The 12,960-nt window shown below is 52.7% G+C and overlaps 1 protein-coding gene across 1 annotated transcript; it reads right to left on the bottom strand.

The window, feature by feature from the left end:
• Positions 1-4,628: 4,628 nt before the first annotated feature.
• Positions 4,629-12,320, bottom strand: frmpd2 (FERM and PDZ domain containing 2). Its single transcript, XM_076169686.1, has 28 exons — positions 12,171-12,320; positions 11,914-12,077; positions 11,733-11,798; positions 11,455-11,634; positions 11,282-11,357; positions 11,092-11,179; positions 10,810-10,966; positions 10,644-10,715; positions 10,100-10,274; positions 9,877-10,012; positions 9,652-9,790; positions 9,411-9,563; positions 9,086-9,271; positions 8,830-8,989; positions 8,544-8,742; positions 8,359-8,459; positions 8,201-8,281; positions 7,992-8,099; positions 7,698-7,814; positions 7,419-7,600; positions 7,238-7,336; positions 6,967-7,128; positions 6,670-6,859; positions 5,918-6,132; positions 5,761-5,827; positions 5,478-5,668; positions 5,314-5,391; positions 4,629-4,786 (listed from the first exon to the last, which is right to left on the bottom strand). Exons 1-26 carry the CDS (start codon positions 12,289-12,291, stop codon positions 5,631-5,633), a joined length of 3,432 nt encoding a protein of 1,143 aa, XP_076025801.1. The 5' UTR covers positions 12,292-12,320; the 3' UTR covers positions 4,629-4,786; positions 5,314-5,391; positions 5,478-5,630.
• Positions 12,321-12,960: the final 640 nt, after the last annotated feature.

The following is a 12,960-nucleotide window of genomic DNA, read 5'->3' as shown; positions in this document are numbered from 1 at the left end:
GGGGGAAGGAGAACGGGGGCCTGCTGGGGAAAAGGGGGACGGGATGATGGAGAGCGCCGAGGGCTCGTAAAACTCCGTCCGGGGGCCGGCGAGGCCTCGGCGAGCTTCACGCGGGCCGAGGTTAACGGCCCCGCCGCGGTGGAGGGTCCGGACCCGGGGCCTGTTTATCCTGGATCCAGCAGGGAGACGGACACAATGGAGGCTCCAAGCACAGATGGATGGACTTTACAGGACATGAGAGAGTAGAACTGAGAGAGAGAGGGAGAGAGAGAGAGAGAGAGAGAGAGAGAGAGAGAGAGAGAGAGAGAGAGAGAGAGAGAGAAGTACTGAGAGAGTGAATACAGTGGACGATTGTGCCACCTAACGTGCAGGATGATTGACGTGTGTGTTGTGTGTGCTGTGTGTGTTGTGTGTGCTGTGTGTGCTGTGTGTGCTGTGTGTGCTGTGTGTGCTGTGTGTGCTGTGTGTGCTGTGTGTGCTGTGTGTGCTGTGTGTGTTGTGTGTGTTGTGTGTCAGCATGGTGAGGTTTAAGCTCCACTCTTAAATCCTCCTCCTGGTTCTTCTCCAGATCTGGGCGTCGCTCCACGTGAAGCTTCACACCATCTAGCAGCGATGAAGCGTGTTTGATCCAGACACACACACACACACACACACACACACACACCGCATTGACACGCCGGCCGTGTTCCCGGCTTCCTGTAGAGAGTCCACTCTCTAATGTCACGCTTGACTGAAGCTCTGCACCCAGGGCCACATTATCTCCAGTGTGTGTTTGTGTGTGTGTGTGTGTGTGTGTGTGTGTGTGTGTGTGTGTGTGTGTGTGTGTGTGTGTGTGTGAGTGAACACTTGGTTTGTACAGTAAAACTCCAACTCTTGAATTGTTCACATTCCGCTCCACTTCTTCTCTCATCAGAGCCAAATGGGATTCAAACCTACAAAAGCTTTGCTCTGATTGGCCGTTTGATTCTGTGACATGCTGACATCAGCGTGTCACACACACACCTGGTCACACACGCCCACATGGCCAATCAGAGCAGACCTGGCCTGACCTTTGACCTCTCTTGGAGCTGATGGATGCTTTTATAAACTCTCTGCTGTCTGATGACTCTTATCTTCACATGCAATCTGTGGCTGTTTCTCGTTCTCGTTTCCTTTTGGCAGCGCAGCACGAAGGCTCTCTCCTCCTCCTCCTCCTCCTCCTCCTCCACTTCACTCTGCACCTCTTTCCTGAAGACGACCATCTGCAGAGAGGATCAAACAGCAGAGGGGAGGAGCCTGGAGCAGAGGTCAGGCCGGGGTCTGGAGTCCTGCAGGGGTCAAGACCCAGAGCTCCTGCAGATGAACTTCAGATGAGGAAATGATGGACAGAGGAAAGACTGAATGTCTCCACAGCGACACTCTGATGAATCTGTGCGTGTTTGTGCTCTGGCGGCGTCGCCGGGCCGCTCGCCTCCCTGTTCTGTTCTGTTCTGGTTGCCGAGGAGGAGAAGTGTTTGGAAAGGTGATTGGCGGCCTGGCTGACGGAGGGAATGCGTCCCCAGGGTTCCCCGCCTTGCAACAGGCTGCGAGAGTTGACGTGCCCTCCAGCAAGGAACGCCAGCATTAATTGCAGCTGCCGGAGCGTCCGGCGCTGGACGAGCGTGTGGCTCCCAGATGTGGACGGGCGGAACCGAGTGTGAGAAATGGCGAGTGTGAAAGGGAGCAGATGTGTGAAGTTCCCCTGCAGAGGTGGAAGCTTTCAGTTTCACTCTGCACATTCCAACTGGCAGGGAAACCAGGCTGCAAACAAAGGCTGCAAAGATACACAGGAGGGAGTGAAAGGCCACATAGTAAAAAGTAAAGAGTCGGCTTAGAACGTTTCCTTTGATTTAAGGTGACATCAGAATGAAACATGGAGCAGGATCTGAACCAGGAGAGAGAATGGAAGTGAAATAAAGAAACAACAGCATGAAGTACACACACAGGGCTGAGAGGGAAGAGGTGAGGAAGGGAGTAGGACACAAGGAAGGCCGAAAGGAAAGATGGAGTGGGGGCACAGAAGGTAGGAGAGGAGGAAACGAGGGAAGGAAAGCAAAAAAAGGATGAGAAAACCTGCAGGTAAAGACAATGACAGCCATGTTGCTCCCTCTCTCTCTCTCTCTCTCTCTCTGGGCCTTGAGCTCAGAGTGTGTTGAGTATGTTCAGCGTGTTCAACATGTTCAGCTGCGGTCGCCTCGTCGTCTCGTTTTGCTCTCAGGAGACGCGTGATGAGGATTTCCGCTGAAAGAGCAGCAGAATTCCTCCCCGGCGAGCGTGGGGAGCGTTCCCCGGAGCCACGTTCAGTACGGCGGGCGCTTTACGAGCCGGCGGTGTAACTTTCCCCCTCTCTGCTTTCATTCCTTCACATATCCTCCCCGTGTGAGTGAATGTGCACGCTCACTTCTTCACCTTCTGCTGATTTACGCGGCGTATTGAACTTTTACACTCCCCTGACTCCTCTGACTCCTCGCTCTCCTCCCTCTCCTCCCTCACAAAGATGGATTTCCTCGCCTGACTACTCCCTTAAACTGCGCAATTACCATTGTTTTCGTTTTTAAATAATCGACGTATCTCAGCCAGGACGCAATTATCATTAGGATATCCTTTTCCACCGGGCAGTAATAAGTCACAGTGGGATCTGGGCCGAGCCGGGTCGCTCCCTGGGTGCCGTGCTGACGGATCTGAGGCCCGACTCAAAAACAACAGGACGCTCTTTAATCCCGCCGCTCCACTTTACACGTTAGCACGATCGCTCGCTTTAATTAGGGGAACGCCGGAGCGAGAGGTGACATCAAACACGCAGGCCCCCCCGACGCAGGCGATCGCCCAGCATGCACCTCTGCCGCCGGACGGGGCGGCGCGTCACGCCGGCTGCAGTGGAAAATCTGATTCCTTCACAATTCCCTGTAACACGGGGAGGGAGGCCTGCCAAGCTGCATCACTGGGTCCATTTGTCTGGTGGCTGCTTTTACGGCGTTCAGGGCGCCACTGAGCTCTAAAACTTGCCTCGGTGTTGGGAGCACAGCAGGTCAGCGGGACCTCCTAGGGGCCGGGTCACACCAGAACACGGGGCGGAGACGCAGGCGCTGGAAAACCTCTGTTCTTCTGTGAACAATGGAGAAAGCTGCGTTTCATTTCACGGGAAGCATCTGTGAGGGACGCCGGCTTTGTGTCCACACAGGCTGAGGACACACAGCTGAGCCTGAGTGTCCACACAGGCTGAGGACACACAGCTGAGCCTGAGTGTCCTGAATGGGACGCGGCCTGAAACATGTCTCATCATGTTTACTACAGAAAAAGAGGCGGTTAAATCAACACCTAAGTCCTTTCTGTTCTTTATGGTGTGACAGAGGAATTAAAGATAGATTTAATGGTCGATTGCAATGGTTTCTGGGAAATCCCGTAGATGGAAAAGATAAGGATTCCTTTAAAGGACGTTTCCCACAAAACGAGACGCTTTTCATCATCTGTGTCCGTCTGTTTCCTGTCTCAGCCTCCATCACACACACACACACACACACACACACACACACACACACACACACACACACAGCTAGGACAGTAGATCTCCTCTGCTTGCTTCTCTCTGATCATCACGTCTGTTTACATGAACCCAACATGATGTGAAGTGTTGCAGGCTGAGTTTGGCTTTAAAAACAGACTATAACAGGAACAAGCAGCTGAGTTGTAGACACACACACACACACACACACACACACATGCTTGTATAATTACACACTTTGATGGTACACATTGATACTTTCTGCAGATTCCATGACTCATGAATGGTGCAGCCTCTAATCCCCACCCCTTCAAATTATCTCCCAGCCCCCCCACACAAACCCCCCTCCACACACACACACACACACGCACACACGCATACCCCCCCGGGTTCTGGAAACCACTTGAGAGGCGGAGGGAGACGGGGATGTCAGCAGAGGAGGCGGGTGGAGAAAATCCATCTCCAGCTCGTCTGTCAGCCATCAGTCATCAGGGCGAGCAGTGACCTCAGCAGAGGCCGCAGAGGTCGAGACAGCGCTGTCCATCTCTCTTACACCAGCCGTGAATAAACACAGGCCAGCGTGCGGGTGTGCGTGTCCGTCAGGGTGAGTACACGCACGCTCAAAGACACAGAGATCCCACACACACACACACACACACACACACACACACACACCCCGGCTCGCACGCACACGCACAGCCTCGTGCCGACTCCACTGGTATAATTAGAAACATTTGGGATCATTTGCAAAGGGAACACGAGCTCTGATGGGATCCAGATGCACTACTGGGTTTCACCGAAATACAGGAACCCTTATTTACGAGGGACCATTACTGGCTCCTCACCCGGGGAGGTGTGTGTATGTGTGTGTACGCCTCTGTTTGTGCTGATACTGAATGCTTGTTTCTGGATACATCGTCCATATTCAGGTCAGATTCAGTTTAATAGCTTTTTGGGAGGAAAATGAGGGATTGTTCGTCACGCCAACCTTAGTCAGTGTGTGTGTGTGTGTGTGTGTGTGTGTGTGTGTGTGTGTGTGTGTGTGTGTGTGTGTGTGTGTTGGCATTACATCCTGATGACTCCAAAGCAGAATTACAAAGCAGCATTCCATTTAATTATGATTATAAAAAAGGCAATAAAGAAGACAACTGGGCTTTGTTAAGTGAATCAGAAACAGAATTCTGAGTGCAGTTTGTGTTTCCTCCCTCTTCTGTCTTCTTCCTCTTCTTCATCTTCATCCTCACACCCCTTGGTGAATGATCTTTCCTGTCGAGAAGAAGTAAAGTCACGCTGTTAGTTTATTTCTGCCTGTTAAACTCCTCTAAACTTAAACTCTCCCGCTGTTTGCTGTGCTGTCATTTGTTGCGCTTTGCTGCCCTCCTGTGGCGAACAGACGCTACAGCCTGTGAAGAAGAAGCCTTTCAACTTCACTGGTTGGTTACAAACTCATTCCCTGCATGTAAGCATTCATTATACTCAGAGAGCTTTAGCAGCCATCCCGGCGTTTCCATAGATACCAAATAGAGCAGCATTCATTTAGAGGGAAATGTAATAATAATGTTTCCATTTGATGCCATGCAGCTGTGAACTTAGCTGCTGTCTGGGATGGAACACTTAATAATTATGAGGTCATAGAGCTTCAGGAGTTGTTAATACTTCTTTGTCTTTAAATTCAGACAAACCTTTAAGAGTTTAGGTGAGTTTAAGTACAAACTAATCAGTGACCTCATGCTCGGCTGTAAAACGTCTCTATGTTGAATCTTCCTGCAGCTTCAACCACAAAACACCCTGACCTTCTCATCCAGGTGACCTCTAAACGATGCCACAGTCGACCTCCAAACTCTCTGCTCGCTCTCGTCTGTGTCCTCAGTCTGCAGAAACACATAACACACATGCATTCACATCACACACACTCAGTCTGTAGGGTGGATCAGGTTCAGAGAGCAACATCACCGACCTCTCTGCAGAGTTTAGGGTCATCAAAAGAGATCAGTCTGACCGATTCTGTCTCTCGTGCTCCCCACGTCCTTTGTCCCCACTTCCTGTTCAGATCTTGCAGGTAGTTCTTGAACCAGCGTTGGTACCGTCGCCTACGTGACTGTGATGTCGCTCATGTGCCGGTGAACTGCTCGATGGCAGGAAGGACTCCTGAGAGGAACACCAGAGTGGGAACAGACAGCTCCGTGTGAGTACTGTGTGTGTGTGTGTGTGTGTGTGTGTGTGTGTGTGTGTGTGTGTACCTGGGTCAGGCCGACAGAGCGCCAGTCGCACCTCCGATGGTGAGTTCTTGAACAGCTTTAGCACCTTCTACAGGACAAAGAGAGAACTGTGACTGTAAAGACTGTTAGGGAGCCAAAACTACACAAAGGATAGATGATGTCACCTCTCATATCATACCGGGTAGGACAGCTCCTTGATGGGCTGACCGTTGATGGCCAGGATGACGTCGCCCTCCTGGATGCGGCCGCTCTGCTGCGCCGGTTGGCCGTGGAACAGCTGCTTCACCCGGACCAGGCTGCCAAAGTCGGGCGTGGGGGGGTCCAGCTCACACATGATGAAGCTGAAGCCCAGGCCGCTGGCGCCCTTCTTCAGGGTGACCTCCATCGTGTTCTCTGAGGGTTTAGATGAGACGCAGTCCGCTGTCATGTCAGCACACGCGAGGGCGGCGGATAAAGGCGGACAGACGGGATAATGTGCGGCAGGGAGATAAGAGGAAGAAGGTCAGGATCAAAGGCGGGGATGAGGTGAGGAAGTAAGGAAGATCAAGGGAGCGCTGGAAGTGTGTGAAGGTTCACCTTCAGGCGTCTGGGCTGCTGGTATTAGAGAGCAAACCAGCTTAGAGTGAGCCCCCCCCCCCCCCCCCCCCCCTCCCCACGCAACTTCCTCCTCAGCCACCTTCACTCACTTAGCAACACTCACACAATACTGCCAGATTCCCAGATTCCGGAATATCAGAAATGTTTTGCAATTAAGGAATTTAATCAGAAGTTTTGCAGGACATTTGTGAATCCTGCAGTTTAAAGGGTTAATTTGTTATTTTCTTGCAGTTTATAAGTTTATAGGCCCCATTGAGGAACCTGAGCTGGTTGCAGATGTGTGGGTGCAGCAGGTAGGAAGGTTAGGGAGGAGATAGTGAGATGTTCTCCTACCCTCGGTCATGAAGCTGTAGTCCCTGGGTCGGGTCGCAGAGGTCAGGATGGCCGGACAGCTGTTGTTCCTCATGTAGCTGTGAGTGGGGCTGATGCTGCATGGTGAGAGGCTGCTGTCTGTGTGTGGACTCACCGAGAGCCTGGGCAGCATGGAGGACATGGACTCCCTCTCCAGAACCAGAGTGACCGCCTGGAGGAGACACAGAGAGAGAGAGAGAGAGAGAGAGAGAGATGTTTCTGCTCATTAGTGTGGAGCATCATCAGTCACCAGAGCTTCCAGGTGTTTCCGGGCTTCACCTCTGCCGTTCTCCTCAGACACTCCACCGCCTGCTGGTAGGTGAATCCCTGGAAGCTCCGCCCATCCACCTCCAGCAGCCGATCACCCGTGTGAACGCGTCCGTCTCTCTCTGCCGCTCCTCCGGGGACCAGGCTCCGGATGTAGATCCCTCCGCCGCCGTCCTGACAACAGTGATGGACGTTTAACATGTTAGATGTCAGGAAAGAGTTGCGTTAGTGTGTGTATGTGTATGAGTGTGTGTGAGTGTGTGCGTGTGTGTGTGTTCCTCACGGAGATGCTGATGCCCAGACTTCCTGCTATCTTCCTGAGCTCCACTGTGACCTCCTCCGGCCTCACACACATCAGAGAGGAGGACAGGGAGCAGCCGTCCTGAGAGACACAACAGAGACACATGGACCAACAGTCTCTCCAGGCTCTCCATCTGTCCCTCGTCATCCCAGCATGGTCCTACCTGTGCGTTGAGGATGCGTACGTCTCTCGGGACGTTCAGCCAGTTGCCGGTCTTTGGCGTCATCATCGCCGTGACGATTTCATCCAGGCTGTCGGCTGTCAATCGTCCGTCAGTCAGCAGCGTGTTCTGGGACTCAAAGTGTCTCAGCACCTGTGAGCGCTCGCTGCAGGGACTGAGGGCCGCTGGGGGTCAAAGGGGAGGAGTCAGGTCACGCCACGTAACTTTACACGCCCGAGTGGACCACATCACACACACTCACACACTCACACAGTCACACACCTTTTGGCTGTGAGACGATGAGCTGCACCTCCTCAGGGCTGCCCTGCATGACCTCTGTGGCCTCGCTGAAGGTCACGCCCTCCAGGCTCACGTGGTTCAAAGAGATCAGACGACCACCTGAGGGCAAAGGTCACAGTGAGACGCTGCTGGTGTCCAGTAACAGAGTCTCTCCTCTCTCCTCTCTCCTCTGCTTTACTACTACACAGGCTCTGCACCCTTTGACCTCAACTAAGAGATGTGTGTCATTTTAATCGTATCAAGTAATGAAGTTATCCAAGTCATTGATTGACAGACCAGGTCGTATGCGTCCGTCTCTATCAGCAGGTCCCCCGGGCACGACGGAGGCCACAAAGATGCCCAGGTCGTAGCGTCCCACTGTGTCCTCTCCCACGATCAGGATACCTGAGTGGACACAGAGCGGAGAGACTCGTCTGAAGCAAACCGTCCATGCAGCCCTGCTAAAGTACCTGACAGAGGGGGGAGGATCCAGAACCTGAGCTCACCCAGGCCCAGCTTGGGGTCTTTGTTTAAGGAGATGCAGATCACTTCCCTCTCAGACACCGATGCTGCTTTAGGTGGAGTTTCTGTGAGACAGACGACACAGTGAGACGTAAACTAAACCCATTCAGGAATCGACTCTGGGGTCAAATGTGCGCCTGACCTCTGGTTGCAGAGGAGCTGGACCGAGCTTCAGAGCCGCTCTTCTGCGAGCAGGCCGGGGAGCGCATGCCGGTGCTGCTGGGCTGGCTGCTGGAGCCCGTGCTGCAGGAGTGAAAACGCATGAGTGGTGGGAATGGAGATGAATTCAGATACGTGAGGTGATGTATGGGCGCCATAGTGACCCACCTCTGCTCGTTGAGGCTCTGGCGCTGCTGTTTGATGCGGGTCTCGATCCTGGCGGCGATGTCGTCACACAGCTTGGTCATGCAGTCGTTCTGCTGCGTGTTCAGGCCGCTGTCGTCTTGCGGCATCTCCGAGCACGAGAAGCACTTGAGCCGGCTGCTCTGAGCGCGAAACGCAGCGGCGTACTGCACCATGCTGCCATCTGCAGGCGAAACAGCCAAACAACACGTCCAACATGCACCTCTGTGCAGGTACTGAGGGACAGAATGTTCCGGGCTGTCTGACTGACCTGAGGCCAGGTTGTGGCTGAGCCTGCGAGAGTTCATCTCGTTGTTGAACTTGTGTTGGGATGAGCAGAGGTCACACAGGTACCTGGCGACCTTTGACCTCTCTGTGATGAACGTGTGTTTCTTCTTGCCTCCCCGGCTCTCGATCACAAACTTCCTCCTCTGCAGAAACATGAAGGAGAAGGGAACAAAGAGAATGAGCCAACGTGTTAAAGCGTCAAGCTCCTGTCAGCCTCTTTGTCCCGCTGTCGCTCTCACGTTGGACGAGATGGTCGCTGTGTCCTTCCAGTGGAACGTCTGGCTGGTGGAGCGGCAGCCATCTTTAATCTCGTAGACAATCACTCCTTTGGCACAGATCCCGAGAATAATCTCTCCTTCTAAAGGCTTTTTCTCACGCATCACGCGGTGGAACAGCACGCCGTACTCCGGCAGCTGCTGACACACCTGAAGAGAAGAAGAAGAAGAAGTCTCAGCGGTGAGAGAGCAGGCGTATGGATTACATCATCTCTGTACCATTCAGTCACCCCTCGTTTTCCTTGCAAACACCAACATTATTGAGTATCTGTCTGTCTGTAATAATGACCTTGAGGAAGCCGAGCTCTGATTCGTCGGTGAGCATCTGGGCGTTGTTGGTGTGAAGCCGGAGCAGCTCCTCCTGGATGTTGGGCAAGGCACGTTTCTCCATCACGCTCTTGGAGACGTACTGGTCGGGACGATAGTAGTTCCTGCCCCACACCTGCAGAGCAACCAGCAAACCCTCCTCGTGACGCCATTCCACTTTACATTACGCTAATCTGTGGCCATGACAACAGATGAAGCCGTACCTCGGTCATGCAGTCTCCGTACTCCGCCTGCAGGGCCAGAGCGGCGAGGTAGAGCGCCGTCTCCTCGTGGCAGGACAGCCGGTCCTCCAGCAGGTCCCTCCTCAGCTGGAGGTAATACTGGTGTCGGGTCTGCTTGTGCCTGATGAGACCGCGTCACAATAACATACAGGAAGCTACACATCGCTTTGTTTCAGATATGAGGTCATGAGGCAAACAAATACTCACAGAAGAAGAGAGACGTCGCTGACAAAGAATTTGACCCGGAAGAAAAGTGCAAAGGAGGTGGTGGGAACTTTCTTCCAGCTCTCCGGAGCGACTTTACTGATTTTGGTGTCGTTGTCCACAAAGTAAAACTCGTTATCTGATGAGAGAAGACAAACAGCATGAAGACCTGTGGCCTGTCGCTCCTCAGCCTCTCCATCGTCCCCTCGCCCAGTTGCTCGGTTACCGTCAGTGTAAGCCAGGCCGAAGTAGAAATGCTCGGGCATGTTGGAATGAGCCACGATCATGTCCAGGACGTCTCCTCCTCTGGACTTCACCTCACACTTCACCAGGATGCTCTGGCCGTTTGGCATCACCACGCTGAGCTCCCGCTGGGTGATGGGAGACTTCCCTTTCTTCGCCTGCAGGAGACGGAAATCAAGTTAACTTTGCTGATGATGATGATGATGATGACGATGATGATGAAGATAAAGTGATGGGATGGATCTCAGAGACGCCTTCAGGGACGCTGTAACCTTTGGATGAAGTCGAGTTAAAGGAGAGAAGGAGGATCTTATTGAAAATTATGTAAATGCCGACACGTAATTCAAATTGATGACAGCAAAACACTGACATTTAAACATGCTGATGTATTCTTGACCTTCTGTCTCATCCCTGTCAGGTCTCTGTGGGCCTTCCATTAGGTGTGTCCCTTTAAAGCTGCAGTCAGTCATTTGAAAGCACTTTTTAGCCTGGTTCTGACTTTAGGGTTGAAGTTATCCCTGACTCACCACGATGGATCCAGGCAGCTCCAGAACGACCTGCGGCTCCTCTGACATCCTGATAAACTCGGGGCCCATGTCCTTCAGAACACACATACACAGCAGTGTGTCACCATCAGAACTCATCATAACATCTGGACGCCTGGATGACACAGCACAGGTGCCACGCTCTCACCTTCGCCTTCTTATCAGCCAGACTCATTGTGGACTCAAAGTGTGTGAGCGATCGTGAGTTGACTCGTCGGCTGCCGTCCATGTACGGACTGCAGGGGCCGCGAGGGAGCGGAGGCCAGCAGCTGTAACCGTCCTGGAGTCGACCTCCGGACGGCATCCTGATGGAAATTCATTTATCGATGATTTTGAAGTAATCATGGCTGCAAACATCAACAATTTCCTGCTGTGCTGTGCACCGTGTGGGTCAGTTGTGTTACTAAAGCTGTGATGTATGAGTTCATACCCTGAGGACTCTAATGGATATGAAGCGCCTGAGAAGGTTCCAGAGAGCTTCCTCCTCTGTGCCCAGGTTGCGTTGCTTGGCGAGCCTCCTAAACACAACATGTAGCATTTAGTTTGTCTATGTGATGAAACTACTGATTGATCATTTGTTGCGTGTGATTTATGTTGTGTATCTTTCAGAGTTTTCTTACTGTGTAATTTGTTCCTGATCATCTGACTGCGGTTTGTCAGCTGGGATCCGTTTTCAGCCATGGACACGTGATCAACCTGCAGACAGACGGATCACTGTCAAGCTCCGGGTACAAGCACAGGGCGGTGTGCAGCAGAAACACACACACACACACACACACACACACACACTCACTGAGTTTCTGTAGACGTCCTCCACCAGCTGCCTGATGAGCTGCTCAGCGGGGGGCAGCTGGGCCGACTTGTGGTGGATCTCGCAGCTCTCCAGCACCGACAGCAGGCCGGTGCGCCTCACCGCCGCGTCCTCACACATGCTCAGCAGCAGACCGTCCAGCTCCGAGCTCAGCTGGACCGGCTGGGGAGGAGACGGGAGAGAGAGAGAGAGAGAGATGATGCGGTGGCGTGCTGAGAGACATCAGAGTGTGAGATGGAGGACGTGATGGAGGTTCATACCTGGTTTTGTGGTAGCTGATAGTCAACGCACCAGTAAAGCGTCATCCCCAGAGAGTAAACGACCATCTGGTGACAGACATGATCACACGCCACATTCACTCATTCATTTCCTCTATAGATCACTCTGCTGTCTTTATGTTCCATGATGGGGGGATGATTGAATACTTAAGTGTCTCCTGACCTTCTCAGCTGCGGTCCTGCTGGTGGCGGCGTGACCCTGCTGGACCTCAGGAGCCGTGAACGAGGCCACGTCTTCATATCGGGCGCAGTTCTTGAAGGCCAGAGTCCCGTTGGCCGACAGCAGCACCGAGCCTGGACTCAGCACCATGCACACGTTACCCGGACCTGAACACAGAGCACAGGGGAGCGGATGGAGATTTGGGAAGAGCCAAAGCATCGCCGGGCAACTGGTATGGGACCTGGTGGTTGGCTGGTTACCTTTGTTGGAAATGTCCAGTAAGGCCTCAGTGGTGGCGAGCAGCAGACACCAGACCTCATCCTCCTCCAGCGCTGAACCCCGGGCCTCCAACACCTCTGCCAGGGTCACGAACGTACCCATCCTGCCACACGCACACACACACACACACACACACACACACACACACTCATGCTGTATCTCTGTACTGAACACATTGAGATCAAACTGATACTGATTTTCTCATCCACAATGTCGTGTTCATTTAATGCTGTTAAAAATACTGCTGCCTCTCTCCCTCACTAACACACTCTCTCCCACCCTCTCTGTCTCTGTCTCTGTCTCACTCTCTCTCTCTCTCTCTCTCTCTCTCTCTCTCTCTTTCTCTCCCTCTCCCTCTCCCTCTCCCTCTCCCTCTCTCTGTCGTTGACACATTTTACGTCGGCCTGTCAGCTGGCACTATTAAATGGTTTGGCAGGGCGATCCGAATTTCTCCTTTGGTTTTCCTCCAGCTGTCACTGAGGTGTAACGACATTGTGATCAGACGTTTGTCGGTGCAGCTGGTGGACAGCGTCACCTCATCAGCCATACGTCAGGGAGAGAAAACGGCAAAACAGCAGCGTTTGGGCCAAAGGTCATAACTCTCATGTGTACTGGATGTCTGCTGCCACTCCATCCTGCACTGATATCTCTGCTGTGACCGCTCATCATCAGCTGACTGGATTAGTAATAAAAGATTAAAGGTACATAAACACAAACTTAATGTCATAGTTTACCAGAGACCTATGTTTTCTCCTGGCCTATAGTCAGAAT

Source organism: Genypterus blacodes, unplaced genomic scaffold (assembly GCF_046128005.1).
Source record: "Genypterus blacodes isolate CSIRO-AG114 ecotype Tasmania unplaced genomic scaffold, CSIRO-AGI_Gbla_v1 ptg000209l_1, whole genome shotgun sequence".
NCBI classification, from domain to species: domain Eukaryota; kingdom Metazoa; phylum Chordata; class Actinopteri; order Ophidiiformes; family Ophidiidae; genus Genypterus; species Genypterus blacodes.
This window is presented reverse-complemented; position numbering and strand designations above follow the sequence as displayed.

What these genes read in the sequence shown, in the direction of transcription:
- frmpd2 (XM_076169686.1), bottom strand. Translation starts at nt 12,291, where the DNA reads ATGGGTACGTTCGTGACCCTGGCAGAGGTGTTGGAGGCCCGGGGTTCA. An exon ending in CTACAGCTTCATGACCGAGG is followed by an intron (nt 6,133 to 6,669) that starts GTAGGAGAACAT and finishes CTAAACCCTCAG; the next exon opens with AGAACACGATGGAGGTCACC. An exon ending in TCAAGGAGCTGTCCTACCCG is followed by an intron (nt 5,828 to 5,917) that starts GTATGATATGAG and finishes TTTGTCCTGTAG; the next exon opens with AAGGTGCTAAAGCTGTTCAA.